The sequence below is a fragment of the Formica exsecta genome, unplaced genomic scaffold, assembly GCF_003651465.1.
Source record: "Formica exsecta isolate Colony F162 unplaced genomic scaffold, ASM365146v1 scaffold662, whole genome shotgun sequence".
NCBI classification, from domain to species: Eukaryota; Metazoa; Arthropoda; class Insecta; order Hymenoptera; family Formicidae; genus Formica; species Formica exsecta.
This window is the reverse complement of record NW_021853425.1, coordinates 504,599-522,098: the sequence shown is the minus strand read 5'-3', so window position 1 is coordinate 522,098 and position 17,500 is coordinate 504,599. Positions and strand designations below refer to the sequence as shown.

The following is a 17,500-nucleotide window of genomic DNA, read 5'->3' as shown; positions in this document are numbered from 1 at the left end:
TCCGGCTCCCTGCCCGTACCCACCGTCGATCTATTTCACGGGATGCGTTTAGGGTAATGAAACGCCGACATCGAAAAATAGTCACTCTGGCGTTTAACGCCGCTTATGCCGCCCGCCGCGCGTTATACATTACACGCAGTCCGCGATATCACCGAGCGTTGAAATTACCGCCTTGCCATCCCATGCGTCACACGCACTGTAGAACGAGCCGTCCATATTATCGGTATCGTCACAATACAAAATTAAGATAACACTTTAAATCTAGACGCATCCTAATGTGCTTAGCGATATCTATTCGATACCGCTCGGTGATAAAAAAATCCACGCAGTAATAATCACTCACTCGCATTCCTTGGGCTCTGTTTTTTCTTTGTTTTTGTGATATGGATATTTGTTTCGTCATATTTATCGCATGGATTAAAGCAATACATCGCGATGGAAACTTTGAAAACTTTTGAAGAACGCAATTGCTCTGTGATCAATTTTAATATAAATTTTAATATGATATAAGATATATAATAAGAAAACTAATGTATTTCTTTCTTTCTTTGATCAATTATATATTTCAATCGAAGATGGAGAAAAAGAGAGAATAACTTTAAAAGATTAATTTTTTTACATATATTCACACACATTCTCTGCAAAAAAAAAAAAAAATGGAATTGATCGCGCAACATGCAGCAAAGTTCCGGGACCCATCGTCATAACAAACCAGGCATCAATTCAATAACTGACGTTGCAATCTTTTGGTGTAATTAGATCACGATCTTGCGGCGCGTAACAGAAATCGAACGCGCGGATTGTTTCGTAACTGAGAGCCAGCCTAATAATGGGACGTTGCCGAGCCGACGTGATTCGAGGGTCGGCGAAAGATTCGTCCCGATTGCCGTTGGTCGATCGTCTCCCATCATCACGAAGAAATCGGCCCTCTGCAACTATCGGGGCTATGTTTTGCGAAGGCAGTTTGGTCTCGGCGCCGCTGCTGGCGACGCGTTCCTTCTTTCTGATTTCTCTTTTTCTCCCTCTTTCTTCTTCGCCGTCTTCCCCCGGTGCCAGTCCGATGTGGAGTCCCTTAACCCAAACCATTATCCGTATACCGCACGATTATAGGGCAACGGGACCGACAAACAAGCGTGGGTTAATCCATAGGCGCCCGTAAGAAGGGACGTCTCTGGGGGGACGTTTTTAATTTCTATGAATCACGTTTATCTCTCAATAAAAATAAAGCGTCACCTGGAAGAATATTATATATATATTTCCTCCATATAATTGGAAATTTTTCAAGAAATTAAAGAATCTTCTAAATCGAAAACATATGTGTATTGATTGTAATCGTCGAATTTTCCCATAATTAAAATTATAATCTAGTCAAGATTTTTCGTGCATCATAAGCAGAGAGCCGTATTCTTATGTATAACACGCGTTTCAAGTTAAATACAATTATACAATAATATTATACTTAATATATACAATTCGAGAGATTTTCATCTATTGAAGGATTTATCGCTAAAATTGCATGTTTTATTATTACTATCAATAAGAATAATATAAGAATATTATTCTTTCTAAAGATATACACTTATCGTGTCCCGAAATAGCAACGTTTTTGTAGTTGAAATCTTCCATGCCATCCGATGAAAATTTTTCGAACGGGGAGATGCATCTATGCTTCCTCCTGAAATATTACCTTTGGCGCCCATGCAGAACACCCCCGGCGTAGCCCGTTCTCCGCCCTGCATGCGCCAGCACCAGCACATACGGTCCTCAACTACGCAAACAAACTCGTGCACCAGCTAACAATCTGCCTCTCCAACCGTCCGTCACGTTTCCGTTCTCGTCGTTTGCAACGCGCTACCGCCAGTATTCCCGCGTTCGAATCGCCGTCAAGTTCTATATCTTTCAAACGTTCACATTTGATTAGGTTTATATATTATTCTCACTACATTTTATTCAATAAAAGAGAAAACAATAACATTATAATTTAGAATCGAAGTAAAGAAACGTTATTAATTGTTTGAATGACCTCTTTCTTTCCTTACTTCATGGTTTTCATTTTCAAATATCTTCATAGTTAAGGGGAAAAGCTTGTCTGTTTTACCGACCATAATAATTAATATTTGCTTAATATAAAAGTTTTGCTGTTTGTATGCGCAAAATAGAATAAAAAATTTAAAAATTACAGTTTTGTTATCGGCTTCTGCCGTCAACATTTACTTAATATAAAAAACCTGCAACTTGCACGTGCCTAACAAGTGAACTCCGCACTCGGCATTTTATCAAAGAGTATTAGTGAACTTCGAGAAAGTGAGTTTAGAAGCTTTTTAAAAAAGATTTTACTATGCAACATTTTGCACACCGAAATGTTTCTTACTAGGCTTTCAAATACATTTTCAAACGTTTACTTATATTCCTTCATGCATTTCCGAGTGGAGAGGTATCCTATTTTGCACATACACACCGCAAAACCCTTATATTAAGCACATATATAATTATTATGGCCGGTAAAACAGGACGGTCCGGCATCCTCTTAAATCATTTCAATTGAATGTGTTCGTTAAATTGAAATATTCTTGAAATTGAGAAATATGATTTTGATGCTTATTTCCGCACTTCAAAAGCTCTCCATCTTTTGCAATTATAAAATTATTACCTCCTTGACAGAGTTTTGCTGGACAAGAAAAACTCGACTTCGAACGATACGCTGCTTACAATTAGACACCATATTTATTTTTGAACGGCATGCTAGGTTATCGACTAAGTTTCCTCGAGTACGCGTCGCACGATTGTAACTGCAGATGGAATACAGATGATACGCTTCAGATCCCTATCGGTAAAATAGCTCGCGCAATATCTCCTTTTCCCTTTTATACCTCTGGATTATCACCCTCCAGTTACCTAAAGTCGATCTTATTCCGGATACGTCAAAGTAATATATGTATATATGCTAGCTTATTATTCCGAGTATCGTTCGCCCTCGTCACCGTGCCACGTTAACAAACTATCTCCGGGCAGATCCGGCGAGAGATCGCGTTACATAATGCGAGAACGATAAGATCACGCCTTGCGTAGGTTACGCGTTTGCATCCTGCGGGAATTAGCGCGTAACATAACGACGACATCCAAGTTCATTCGAGAATGTACGTAGGCCACGCACAAGCTCGCGCGTTCGCTCGCATTTAGTTCCGCGAACTGTAAAGCGACGCGCGAACAAGTCGCCGAGAGCATCGGAGTCGAGCGAGCTGTCAGCTATCAGCTGTTACGGTCGCGTCTTTCTGTCGTCGGTTCTACGACGAGATCCCACGTCGTCCTACACACCGGAAACATGGACGAGTCGTCGACGGCAACGTACTTGGGTTTAGACCTGAGCACGCAGCAGGTAACAACGACGGCACAGTCGCGTATTTCGAAAATATATAATCGTAAAGATACGAATATATATGCGGAATTGAAACGCGTGAAAGTTCGAACGGCGAACGGCATGTTAATGCACAATACAAACAACACAAATAATAAGTCTAACTAAGAACAAGAGCGAAAGAGAATATATTATAATCTCTTAAGTCTCTTTTTTTTTCAGATATCTTAGACTGAGTTTTAGTTCTTTTAGGATGCTCGTATATATATAGTTACGTTGAAGTTTCGGTAACCACGTGGAATTCGATCGATCCAATTACGCGATGCAACGGTATTCATTGACATAACAGTATAATACTTTACATCTTATTTTAACAATCTCGACAACTTTACGAAACATCTGTGTTGTTCACTCACGCTTTTTTTTTTTTTTTGGAGAGGCGGAATTTGCTATAAGATAATAATGATAATAATAATAAAATAATGAGACGATGTAAAATGATACGTAACGTAAGATGTTTAGTTCTTTTAGGATGCTCGTATATATATAGTTACGTTGAAGTTTCGGTAACCACGTGGAATTCGATCGATCCAATTACGCGATGCAACGGTATTCATTGACATAACAGTATAATACTTTACATCTTATTTTAACAATCTCGACAACTTTACGAAACATCTGTGTTGTTCACTCACGCTTTTTTTTTTTTTTTGGAGAGGCGGAATTTGCTATAAGATAATAATGATAATAATAATAAAATAATGAGACGATGTAAAATGATACGTAACGTAAGATGTTTTTCTACAGCATCGGAGTCGTCAAAGTTATATCGGTTTCTTGAGGAAAGGAAATCTTTCGTGGAGAGTAATCATGGAAGAATTTTTCATTAGGTTCATGATATCTGACTTGTGATTATGCAGAGAATATTATTATTTATTATACCCGATGCAGATTTTGTTTTCCAAGAACGATATCACATCGGATGTAATTAAAAAAATAATAAGATGCGATGATTTCCATACTGATCATCTATGTGAGAGTTTGTGAACCGAGAAATATCTTTTATTGCAGCATCCACATATATTCTTCATTCGTGATTTTCACAAATTTTTTCCTTCAATTATTATACAATTCAATTATCGATTGCTTGTTTTATTATATTTCGTCTTCCATGTCTCTATTCATTTTGAGAGCGATAATCTTACAAAGTATGTTTACGAATTTCATTATCTTCAAATAGTGATGACCCGAAAGTTTTTTCAACGCGCGCGTGTTACCCGTTTCACAAAGCGTGTCAATATAATGATCGTTTTGTAAAGTATTCAACGGTTCTATGCAGAAAAAACGAGCGAGTCGAAGCGTCACGAGGCGCTCTGACGTTGCCGGGTCATTATTATCTAATGCACGATAACACACGAACCGTTTGATATTCGCGAGGGAAGCATATCTGCAGAATGTGACGAGATACAGAAATATTGAGCCGATAATTAATATCGTGGGGGCACTTCAAAGAATAAATGAAAATAGTTGCACGTGCGATATTATGTATAAAACATAATAATGTAAAATTTGGAAAAAAAAATAGAATACTTTCGAAAATATATTTTAAATGTTGAATTTGCGTTTGATTCAATTTCAGCTGAAAGCGGTAGTAGTTGATGATAATCTAACCGTCCTTCATGAGACTAGTGTACAATTCGATAATGATTTACCAGAATTTAGGTACGTTTAAAGAGATCTGAGTAAAAATGTAGTTGCGCGCATTTTATGTTATAATATGCGAATATTTAAATATTGTAGGACTTACGGAGGAGTTATACAGAAGAAAGAGGAACCGCATGTCGTGGTAGTGCCTTCTTTAATGTGGGTTAAGGCCTTAGATATGATACTTGATAAATTACGCGTCTGCGGTGTCGATTTTAGTAAAGTGGTAGCAATATCTGGATGTGCGCAGGTAATGCATATATATGTAATACTCAACATAATATCGATTATTTTAAAAATATACCACATAAACCATCAAAATAAACACATAAATGTACTATAATGTGTATAATATAGTTCTTTCTACATTTCTATGTACACTTAGCAACACGGCACAGTTTATTGGGGCAAAGGCAGCCAAAGTCGGTTGCAGTGTTTAAATCCCATAAAATTTTTATACGAACAATTTGCTACGTCCTTTTCCGTGACTCATTCACCCATATGGATGGATTCCAGTACATCGAAAGAATGTAGCGTTTTGGAGGAGATCGTGGGTGGCCCTCACGTAAGCATCCCTGCTTATTTATCTGTGGAATATATAAGGATAGATTAAGACAAATATACACGCATCTTCAGCCTGTTAATATATGTTAAAGTTTATAATGAACGCATACGTTTATGGTCTAACATTAGCTTCCACAAAAATTTATTTCTGTGATGTAAAATATCGTAAACGACTGACTGATTCTATAAGTATGCGAGAATGGATTGGCCAAATATTTAAAGTAGTTGTCTTAGAATTAGTATACACACGAGTTCTTTAGATCGACAATATTTATCCACGCAGCGTGTGATTTCAGAAATTAGCGGAAATAACGGGTTCGCGGGCGTACGAGAGATTCTCGGGACCGCAGATAGCGAAAATAGCACGCACGAAGCCGGAAGCCTACTGTAACACTGAGGTATTACCTACTAAAAACTCGTGGCTTCCTTCGAAAAAATGAGAACGGCAATTGACCGAGGTATTCGTTACGTATGGTTATACTGATTGAACTGTATTACAATAGTGTGTCTCGCTTCTGAATGTATCGTTGATAATTTTACAAAGTGTGTAAACTATAGAAAGCATTTGTAACAATTAATAATCGGGAGTTTGCATTAACTAATAGTCGATTTTATTCGCGTTCTTATGATTAGTTACGTATTTTTATTTCTCTTTATTTCACGGTTCTAGTAAAAATTTACTATCTAAAAATTTCTGTGACATAATCGTGTTTTGTGTGATTTAACGCCTCTAATTATATCTCGATGATCAAAACTATGCATCATACGTTTTGTGCTGCTGCTTCTGGAACGCGTCTAAGTCGAATATTATTTTATACGCATGCTATTTTTTTTTAGAGAATCTCGTTAGTGAGCAGCTTTCTCGCCTCCTTGTTCCTGGGCGATTACGCACCTATCGATTGGTCAGATGGCTCGGGTATGAATCTGTTAAATATTCGTACGAAAGATTGGGATGATCTGTTATTGGAGGTAAAATCACATTGTATATACGCTTGTACGTATGTTTAATGTTTGCGATCACTATATATTATATATTTAATAGACTTGTGCCTCGGGACTGAGAGAAAAATTGGGTAAACCTGTTTCATCATACAGTGATATCGGTCCTATATCGCCCTATTTCGTGGAGAGATTCGATTTTAAAGAGAAATGTAGAATAATTGCGTTTACCGGAGACAATCCAGGGTCCTTGGTAGGTATGTAATATTATCTGTGTACATATATTTAGCAAGGTGTTTGATACAACGTAAACTGTAGGATATTATTATACTCATGACAAAAATGACATAGGTATGAGGTTAAAAGAGGGTGATATCGCTTGCAGTTTGGGTACGAGCGATACTTTATTCTTGTGGTTGAACGAACCAAAGACCATAACGGATGGCCATATATTGTGCAATCCGATAGACGATCAGGCTTACATGGCACTGCTTTGGTAAGTATGTTTTATTATTATTATATACTAACACACACAAACGATAATAATTTTATATAAACAGCGATAATTTTTGTACAGCTTTAAAAATGGTTCTTTGACGCGTGAAAGGATACGAAACGAGACTGCACAAGATAGTTGGCAGATATTTAACGAATTATTAGAAAGCACGCCTCGAGGAAATTTTGGCAACTTTGCGTTATATTTTGATACACAAGAGATCCTGCCTTTCGTCATCGGTGACTATAGATATAATAAAGCCAATGATGAAATCTCTCGATATAGTTCAAAAGAAGTAGAAGTGAGAGCATTGATTGAAGGTCAATTTGTCGCAAAAAGAGCACACGCTGAAGATTTTGGATTTGTCATTGGTAAGTATTTTTCGACAAGTCATTATTTCATATTCTTATTTTACAAGTATTTCTGATATTTTTTCTTATAGGGCCTAATACACGAATTATTGCAACGGGCGGGGCATCTGTAAATAAAGCTATACTGCAAGTGCTTTCCGATGTGTTTAATTCACCGGTATATATCTCGGTAAATATAGCGAGCGATAATCTCATTATTATTATTAGAAAAATTTAATATATGAAGATATTAAATATTTCTTTTTTATAACTTTTTTTATCCAATAGGAAGCAACTAATTCGGCTATGACGGGTGCGGCGTATCAAGCCAAGTATGGTTTGTTACGGAATAATTGCAGCTTTGATGAAATTACACATTGCTTGCCAGAATTGACACCTGTATGCCAACCTTACGATGATGCCGAATCCGTAAGTAAAATTAGTTTTTAAATATCTTTTTTTATCATAATTGATGTATTATATTTGATGTTTTTAGATTTATAAACCTATGACGATACGTTATCGCAAGATTATAGATCAGATATTGAAGAAGAAAAACGAACAGAAAAGCAAATGTAAATCTTGTATATAACAAAATATTTTTTTAAAAAAAGAGGCCTTTTATACCTTTGTATTGCAGAATAAATACAAAGCGACTAACTTGTTATGCTCTTCGATAGATACAATACAGTTTTATATACATATATTTTTAAATTATTTAGGATATATTCAATATAAAATTTATACGTAATATATATATATTTTAATGTATATCAAATTATGTAAGTTCATAAGTGGAAAATATTTTATATGAGAATCTCATAATATTTTATACAAATGTATAAAATATTTTCGTAACATTAACTTTTTATCTGATATTGTACTAATATATCATCACAAAGGTTTTTTAGGTTTTTTAATTTAACTTCAAAAATGAAATAATTGTATTTTAAAAAATATATAAAGTAACCATAAGTGCATATATTTTTCTAAATTATGTTGACGATTTAATATTTGGTCTAAAATTAGTAATTTTAATAGTTAATAATATGTGCATCAATGATAAGTAGGTTTTATTCTGATTATTGTACAAACAAGAAATGCAAGACTAAATATGTTAAAATTTAAGCCCAATTCTTCCAAATTGTGAAAGAATCGAGTTTAAAAATTATAATGAAAAAAAAATCATTTAAAATGTAATATTTATTAAATTTATGTTATAAATGCATCTTAAATAAAAATGCAATATATATTTTAATGAAATAATAATTCTTGTATCTTATAAGATAATTTATATATATTCTTAATTTTATATTTTATTCATTTACTTACTTTTTCATTAATTTACTTCTTTCTACCACCTCTCTCTTTCGGTAGCAGATTGATAACGTTACCCGATGTTAAATTATAATAAGCAAGAGTATTGTTATCTTTGAAAAACATTCCCTGGAAACAGAATCGCATTAACATAACCTAATATTCATTAGTAATCATACATATGTGTAAAAAGTTTATCAATTATCATTACCTCATACTGCAGCTTTTGTTTTCCAGGTGGCATGCCAGTTTGTTCATGAATAAGCGCTTTCATAGTTGCCACAGTATCGCTTAGTTGTAAAGTAATATTCAATGTTTGACCATTCAATTTCCATTCAGCTTTCTCTGTCATCATAGGCACAGCGATGTTAACTTGTACAGGTCCCTGGAAAAAGAATAATTTTTTTTTTTTTAGAAACTCAGTCACAATTCAAACTCTTTGATAAATGTATGTAAATGTATGTAAATATTTTCTTTACCTTATTTCTAGCAAGGAACTGTTGCTCTGGAATTAATGAGTCTTCAGTTCTCAGTTTCTTAGCTTGCGGTTCTTCTTCCAGTGGTTTACTAGCAGGATGTTTTAACCCAATCTTTGAAGAAAAAATATAAATTGAATCTTAAAATATAGGAAAGCTAACGAATTGTACGCGAATATATTTTATAACAAATTACTTACAGGGGATGCCATCGGTGGCTGCATCGGTGGTGGCGCCGGCATAAACGGTGACATTGCTGGAGCTGCGACAGATAATTTTATTTCGATTAGTGTTTTATCTATATGGAAAAATACCGTTATAGAATATTTCTTGAAATATATAAATATAAGTAAAAAAAAAAGTTTCTTACGCATTAAAGGTGGTGGTCGAGGTGCCATAGGTGGCATAGGTGCCATCATCATCATCGGCGGCTGTGGCATCATCGGCTGAGGTATGCCCATAGTTGGCATACTCATGGTCGGTGGTGGAGGAGGTTGGGCGGGCACTGGTATAGGCTTTGGTGCGGGCGGTTTCGGAGGTGCTTTCAACGTAGCTTGTGGTTTCGAAGCGGCGGCAGCCATGTGGGAAAGCTCGGTTGCGCGATTTACAGGTTTTGGACCAATTTTTTCCTTCTCTTCGTCAGGAAGGAGACCCTTGACCTTATGTATCTGATGAATTTGTTCTTCCAGTGTGATATTGGCGCGCGCGGCTCTCGTTGCTGCCTCTACACTCGACGTGTGACCATCCCATGTGACTTTATCATCCTTCTTCTTGTCCTCTTCACCGATCTTCTTACCGATCGCCGTTTCTTCGTCGCCGACACCGAATATATCGGTACGCCTCTCGGCGAGTTGTTTGAGACTTGCCTCAATAGCTGTGCCTGGCGCAAACACAGTCTCTTGCGCAAGTTTGTCCAAATGTTTGTCTCTTTGTTCAACCCAGCGAGGATCCAACAATCCAATACGCATATGCTCTTGCACTTTGTTAGCAGAAATGTGTTCGCGTGTAAGCGGCGAAATCATCAAATACTCATCAGAAGCAACAGGACGAGTAGTTTTAGCAGCTGTAAAAATATATTGAGTAAAATTTTGATGTATTAGAACGATTAATGAAAATTAAATAATGGTAGAATATATTTACCATGTTGTTTTGGATCGTATCCTTTCTTAACCATAACATTTCCTGGTGTAGGCGGTAATGGAGGAGGCTGCATGCTCGTTTCGCGTGGTTTGGATTCTTTAGATTTATGAGTATCACCTGGCGGAGATACGTCGTCTTCGTCACTGGAATCTTCCTCCATATCTTGCACCTTGAAATATTAACGAAGAGCGTTACAACACATAAATTTATCTATGCACATAATAGATAACTTACCTGATTATTATCTTTCGCACGATCGCCTTTTTCACCGTCTGTGCGCGTCTGCGTTTCTTCTTCTGCATCACTATCGATTTGCATTTCCACATCCTCACCATCTTCTATACGTTCCTATTAGTTTTTGATATAAATTAATATATTTAATATATATTTTATAAACCAATAAAAAATAAATGAGGATTCTAATCACAAAGTTATGATCATACCTGCATTAGGACACGCGCTCCAACTTCGTCTGGTGTCGTCGGCGCTGGGAAATTGCCGACTTCGAATTGTTGATAGTCCACAGTTTCAACCACAACAAAATCATGCCAGTCAATTTGCGCATATGCGACTCTCTCTCTTTCTAATTCCTCTTCCTCTTTACGTCTTTGTGCCTCCTGATATTTTAAATACTCGGCGCGGTATTTCACTTGCTCCAAGATTTTATCCATATTAAATGCCTCATCTTTGAGACGCGGCAACAAATCCTTGGGTGGAATCAATACCTGTGAAAATATTAAGATTTGTTATTCACTATTTACAAGCAAATGTCGTATTTAAAAAGAAAAGATAATTATTTATCTTTACCTTAGTATATTGCTCCAAAAGTTTAGTAAAATATTGAAACAAAGAATGCTGGGGACGCAAGAAATCAAATTGGAAATTTCTTTGTTCGCGATTCATTAGATTGGTCAAGAACTGCCTCCCATTACGTGCAACGAACTGGGCAGTTAGCTTCACAATATCTCTGAAAAAAAGATACAATTTTATTTGCTGAAACTAAAATGTTAATTATATATAATAATTATTACATACAGATCTAAAGCCGATATAGATGGAGGATCTGCGATGAATTCAAATTCAACTGGTGGATCTTTGGGCACAAACGGTTGTTCAACTTGCTTCAAAATTTCCTGCTGTTTCTGATGCGCGGTAAGATTAACAGTTTTTCCAGCAGTTAAACCTACTGTAGGCTCCTGCCCTTTCCCTTCCTTAAACTCCTTTACTTTATGCTGATAGTAAGCATGATAGGGATCGCCAAAGTTTAAGAAATTAAATTTGGGATTGCCCAGTTCATTCTGTCTGATCCTAGATTCGAACTCCGGGCCATTCCTAGCGACGAAGCTGGCGGTTTTGTCAACAATATCTGAATTTCTGTATAAGGAAAAGCACACTTAAATAACTATCATCTCTATCGAGAAAAAACAATATTGAACCAGAACCGGGACGGTATTTCAAATGTATCGTATATGAAATATATTTGTCGTGTCGATTTCTTCCCAGTTTTGTAACGAATATTTGTCAAACGTTTCTCGCGCAATTCGATGATGTTTCTGACAAAGGATACTCCTAACCTCAGGGGGCGGATAAATGATGCCTACAATCGGCTGCGAAGAAGGAACATTGTTCTCTTCAATCTCGGTGGCCGGCGGTTGCGGCACTGCGACTTCTTGCGCAGGCATTTTGCTTGTAACCGGTGTATTTGCGAAAATCGCATGTTCTATACCATTCTCACAAATAGTCGCCATTATGGACAACGGAACGGACTGAATTACAAAGCGATCACAACGGCATCACAAGTTTGTCGTTTTGCTCGACAAGCTTATTGAAGTTAATCATTAAATTGTCGATAAAATAGAGTTCATATTTATCGATAACTTTATTTTATAGATATTCCGACAAATTATCTATAACAAAAAGAAATAAATCGTTGGTGTAATTTTATTGAGTGGCGATAAAAGAAGTATATATATATACTTATATATTATTATGTAACGATTATGTATATATAATATACTCCTTTACTTTATGCTGATAGTAAGCATGATAGGGATCGCCAAAGTTTAAGAAATTAAATTTGGGATTGCCCAGTTCATTCTGTCTGATCCTAGATTCGAACTCCGGGCCATTCCTAGCGACGAAGCTGGCGGTTTTGTCAACAATATCTGAATTTCTGTATAAGGAAAAGCACACTTAAATAACTATCATCTCTATCGAGAAAAAACAATATTGAACCAGAACCGGGACGGTATTTCAAATGTATCGTATATGAAATATATTTGTCGTGTCGATTTCTTCCCAGTTTTGTAACGAATATTTGTCAAACGTTTCTCGCGCAATTCGATGATGTTTCTGACAAAGGATACTCCTAACCTCAGGGGGCGGATAAATGATGCCTACAATCGGCTGCGAAGAAGGAACATTGTTCTCTTCAATCTCGGTGGCCGGCGGTTGCGGCACTGCGACTTCTTGCGCAGGCATTTTGCTTGTAACCGGTGTATTTGCGAAAATCGCATGTTCTATACCATTCTCACAAATAGTCGCCATTATGGACAACGGAACGGACTGAATTACAAAGCGATCACAACGGCATCACAAGTTTGTCGTTTTGCTCGACAAGCTTATTGAAGTTAATCATTAAATTGTCGATAAAATAGAGTTCATATTTATCGATAACTTTATTTTATAGATATTCCGACAAATTATCTATAACAAAAAGAAATAAATCGTTGGTGTAATTTTATTGAGTGGCGATAAAAGAAGTATATATATATACTTATATATTATTATGTAACAATTATGTATATATAATATGTAAGTAATTTATAAAACTAATAAAATATAAATTTATTTTGTAAAGAAATAACACTGAATCTATCAACTATTATATATATACCCAGTAAGCAATTTAATAACAAATTGTTGCCAAATATGTCAGCAAGCTTTGCTCGGTTTCTGCCGCCAATTTGTTGTCTAGTTATGTTAGCAAGCTTTGTTTGGTTTTTGCCGGCAATCTGCCAGCTTAATCGGTAATAACAACTCTTGCACCAAATTTGTAGCCTTTTTGCTGACAATAATTTGTAGCAAGCACTTGGCAATATCTGTTAGAACAGACGTGGCTGACTGGGTACGTATCTCTTATTATGAGATCTATCGTCTATACTTCTTACATTGCTTTTTCACATTTTTATATATATCTTTTGAAATATTCGTGTACAAACATATGCCGGAGAAAGGAAATAACAAAAGTAATTATGTGTTTTCTTTGAGATCATATATATTATATAATCGTGTTTTGTTTCAAATAAGAGAAACCTTTACATATACCTACCTACATACGTTGCTAGCTCATATTGAAGTGCGCTGCTCCGGGTGATCGTAACGTATCGTTTGATAGTCACGCGACATCGTTGGCAGCCGTGGACACGGTAGCCTCGGCAACAGGCATAAATTCAATTCCGTAAACACAAGCACGAATTGTCGTGTGCCGAGGGTTACACGAAAAAAAGCCGCCCGCCCGATGTATGAAGATGTGAATGCACCGCGACGGCTCGCACTTCCTTCCGCGTTCGCCCGAAAGTTTCACTCTCGTGCAAAGATCTCGCGTCTCGGGATCGCGTCATCGCCGTCATCGCCGATCATCAAGTTCCGTCATCGCCGCCGTTGCGACGATGTCGGAGAAGAAGACCGCTGAGAAAGTCTCCGAGATTGATGCTCACATTAGCAAACAATACGATATCGTGAAACGTCTCGGCAAAGGGGTAAGTTATTTTTTTCTTTCCGTACCACTCTCACCTCTCTTTATTTCTTTCTTACCTCCGGGGAAATTTACGGTTAAAGTGTGGTCGCGAATTTGTATCTTTTATTATCAATGAAAGAAATATTTGCAGCTTCGTATAAAATGCACCCGTGTAAATTATAATCTCCCACGTGTCTGAAATTACATTGCATTTTATTTGCATACATTGCGATGCGTTATTTTTTTAAATATGGAGATTGCAGGAGAGACGTGTGTAGTTGTGAACTATATAAATATTTCAAACATGAATTGTAGGAGAGACGTATGTAGTTGTGAAGTATGTACATCGATATTTCAAATACAAATATCAATTTTTTTATTAATTGAAAGTAATATATAATTTGCTCTACATTATTTGAGATTTCTGTCAAAAAATAAAAAAAATCATCTCTTATCTTATCAAAATTATTTATGACTATACAATTTGCTTAGACTCAAGTTTCATGTTTTTCTCTTTTAGGCAATTTTTATTATATATATATTAGATATATATATTAAAATTATTTCTTTAAAGATATCTTTTTATATCAGTTTTTTGAGTAAAAAGATATTAGGACATGCATAGTGTGATACACGATGATAAAAACTTTCATTAAAGCTCTACAGTTCGCGAGGAATATCAATAATCGTCATGACTGTCCTCTTCGTCAGGAAAAGTTGCAGATCGATAGCGATGCGGTTAAAAGCCGTCGCCGTCGCAACGATGACAAACGGATCATGGTACCATAAGTCGACTTTTGTCAGACACGTATTTGCGTAATTTAAAACTTGATGGCAGGCTGCAAGGCAATCTCTCATTTATATCGTAATAATGCAAATTGGTATAATGCAATATTCATGCGTTGCGCTTGTACTCGTATTTCGCGGCATAATCATTATTTGACAGAAATCATTTTCAATTGTGAATATACAAAAGACAAAATGAAAGAATGAAAAATCCGATGAAACAATTATGTTAATATTAATGTACATTTCTTCTCCTTTATATGATTATATATTAGTTATTTTGTTTCCTAGAAAATGTGTAGTAGTTTGTAATTGAAATATAGATAGGATTCAAAAGTTTGTCATTTCTTTATGTAAATTTCCTGTAACCTGATAATAATAATAACGTTTAATTTTTTACACAGGCTTATGGTATAGTATGGAAGGCGATCGAGAAGAAAAGGAAAGACACCGTCGCGGTGAAGAAGATCTTCGACGCCTTCAGAAACCAAACGGATGCGCAGCGTACATTCCGCGAAATTATGTTCTTATTGTCGTTTGCCAATCATGAAAACATCATCAAGCTGATCGGGCTTCACAAGGCGAACAACGATCGGGACATTTATCTCGTTTTCGAGTACATGGGTACGTGAGTTTTACTCAATGCGAAGAAAAAATCGTACACACATATACACATGAAGGATACATCACGTGCATCGATTTTCAAACTTTTGGCCTGACACATTTCGACCTATTTCTTTAGAAACCGATCTTCACAACGTCATTAAGCGGGGCAACATCCTTAAGGACATCCACAAGGTTTTCATCATGTACCAACTCTTTAAGGCAATCAAGTATATACATTCGGGCAACGTTATTCATAGAGACTTGAAGGTGATGCTGAGTCTTACGATTTCAATAGCGTAAAAAGTTTTCTCTTTTCCATAAATTCTTGAGTTCTTAAAAGAAAAAACATCTTTAAAATATTTTCAATTATAATTTTAATTATACGTAAATTTTTTAGTGATTTCAATGCATAGAGTATTCTCTTAGTATATTTTTGAAATAAAAAAATATTTAGAAAAGTAGTTCGTGAAATATATTTTCTTTTCATTTGCAGTTTGTCTTACAAGCTCTTTCATTTTACTACGTGTTATCGTGAAGCAATGTTTAACGTATCGAGCTTTGCGTTATCCTTTTATTGCAGCCATCCAACGTGCTTCTGAATGCACAATGCCATTGCAAGATCGCAGATTTCGGTCTGGCACGTTCGGTGACGCAGATCGGTGAAGGTGACGGCGAGACTGGAAGTGATCCTACCTTAACAGACTACGTCGCCACTCGGTGGTATCGCGCGCCAGAAATTCTCATTGCTTCAAAGAGGTAAACATTTATTTAGCTCACGCATTTCCCTTCGCCTTTTCCGCGCGCCATCACATTTATTTCTCTTTGACATTTTTATGTTCTTTTGCGTTCAGATACTTTCCGAATAAAACCCTCTTGGAAAACATCTACAAATGTCATTTTAAAATAGAATTATTTTTCTTTGTTAAAAATGTATACTTTTTCTTTGCAAAATTAAAAAATTTTTTAAATATTTAGTCAGCAACATACATACATCGTTATACAATAGCTCGTAAATTGGCGTTCTATTCTAATTTATTGGCCAGTTATAATTAATTTTTTATTATTCGCCGTATCGAAAAAATTAATTTAGATTCATAGATTGTAAGCTCTTAATCAGATGATGAAGCAAATCTTCAAAATACTTGATGAGCGCAACTATATACAATAATGAACTGATATATAGAGTTTCAATGTAATTATAGTCTTAACGCGGTATGCAGTTTAGCCAAGTGATATTCTAGTAAACTTGTGGAGTTACCAAAAGTTCTTAACTAAGAAGGTAATCTTGAGACATAATTTACAAGACTTTAGGGGATAATAAGATAATGTACAGATTTCGATTCAGGATGTTATGAAGAGTTACATCGTATCATTTAAGAATAATTATGCGAATAAAAATAAACTTTTTACTTAATCGAGGGAAAAAGAGAGAGTGGCATTACAACTATTAATTTAAATAGAGATTAATTTATCAAAGACAAATAAAAATAGGAGAAAAAATATTGTAACATACATATATCGAAATATTTGTATCGCATATGTGCGCAGACTTTATGACTACTAGATTTCTTTTATCTGCAAAATTTGAACTATTGCGGGAATCGGATTTTATTCACGACAATATAAATGTTTTCAGGTACACAAGGGGAATAGATATGTGGTCCTTAGGCTGTATTCTCGGCGAAATGCTACTGGGAAAGCCGCTCTTTCCTGGTTCATCGACGATAAACCAAGTCGAAAGAATAATGGCGACCCTGCCCCCGCCGACAGACGAAGGTAATTCTTCTCAAAGTTCTTTTGGTAGTAAAGAGATGAAAAAAGAAATGAGAAAAAAAGAGAAAAAAAGAAACGGCTGGACTACTTCCCGATTATTTTTTCAGATCTAATATCGGTCAGCGCCGGTTACGGAACCAATCTGTTGGAGAAAACGCCTAATGGACCTAGAAGAACTCTAAAAGATTTGTTGCCGGAAGTGTCGGAGAAAGCTTTGGACCTTATCAGCAATTTGATAATCTTTAATCCTACACG

At 35.9% G+C, this 17,500-nt stretch overlaps 3 protein-coding genes and 1 long non-coding RNA gene across 5 annotated transcripts in view; 2 read left to right on the top strand and 2 right to left on the bottom strand.

Moving 5' to 3' along the window:
- Window positions 1-685: 685 nt before the first annotated feature.
- On the bottom strand, window positions 686-2,813 carry LOC115242961. The gene is made up of 3 exons (XR_003885139.1): window positions 2,651-2,813; window positions 1,688-1,896; window positions 686-1,071 (listed from the first exon to the last, which is right to left on the bottom strand). It is a non-coding gene; the product is annotated as an uncharacterized LOC115242961 (long non-coding RNA).
- Window positions 2,814-3,032: 219 nt separating this feature from the next.
- On the top strand, window positions 3,033-8,674 carry LOC115242960 (xylulose kinase). Its single transcript, XM_029819596.1, has 12 exons — window positions 3,033-3,376; window positions 4,995-5,077; window positions 5,156-5,309; window positions 5,445-5,624; window positions 5,920-6,021; window positions 6,461-6,592; window positions 6,666-6,819; window positions 6,914-7,058; window positions 7,140-7,429; window positions 7,501-7,598; window positions 7,697-7,837; window positions 7,905-8,674. Exons 1-12 carry the CDS (start codon window positions 3,323-3,325, stop codon window positions 7,998-8,000), a joined length of 1,629 nt encoding a protein of 542 aa, XP_029675456.1. The 5' UTR covers window positions 3,033-3,322; the 3' UTR covers window positions 8,001-8,674.
- LOC115242959 (splicing factor 3A subunit 1) lies at window positions 4,053-12,930 on the bottom strand. 2 transcript variants are annotated; one of them, XM_029819595.1, is made up of 13 exons: window positions 12,708-12,930; window positions 12,361-12,506; window positions 11,377-11,561; window positions 11,149-11,308; window positions 10,785-11,066; window positions 10,576-10,689; window positions 10,342-10,510; window positions 9,572-10,264; window positions 9,402-9,463; window positions 9,205-9,315; window positions 8,937-9,110; window positions 8,741-8,854; window positions 4,053-5,646 (listed from the first exon to the last, which is right to left on the bottom strand). In XM_029819595.1, the coding sequence occupies exons 1-12, from the start codon at window positions 12,886-12,888 to the stop codon at window positions 8,753-8,755; spliced, it is 2,379 nt and encodes a 792-aa protein (XP_029675455.1). In that variant the 5' UTR covers window positions 12,889-12,930; the 3' UTR covers window positions 4,053-5,646; window positions 8,741-8,752. The 2 variants fall into 2 exon arrangements, with proteins under 2 accessions (XP_029675455.1, XP_029675454.1); XM_029819594.1 differs by lacking the exons at window positions 12,361-12,506; window positions 12,708-12,930 and adding an exon at window positions 11,909-12,131 and having other exon boundaries at window positions 11,377-11,707.
- Window positions 12,931-13,875: 945 nt separating this feature from the next.
- Window positions 13,876-17,500, top strand: part of LOC115242956 (mitogen-activated protein kinase 15) — a 17,718-nt gene continuing 14,093 nt past the window's right edge. Inside the window, exons 1-6 of the mRNA XM_029819584.1 lie at window positions 13,876-14,102; window positions 15,271-15,490; window positions 15,609-15,739; window positions 16,053-16,228; window positions 17,109-17,248; window positions 17,353-17,497. Of these exons, the coding sequence (XP_029675444.1) occupies window positions 13,878-14,102; window positions 15,271-15,490; window positions 15,609-15,739; window positions 16,053-16,228; window positions 17,109-17,248; window positions 17,353-17,497 (1,037 nt within the window). The 5' untranslated portion in view covers window positions 13,876-13,877. The remainder of the gene's footprint in view (window positions 14,103-15,270; window positions 15,491-15,608; window positions 15,740-16,052; window positions 16,229-17,108; window positions 17,249-17,352; window positions 17,498-17,500) is intronic.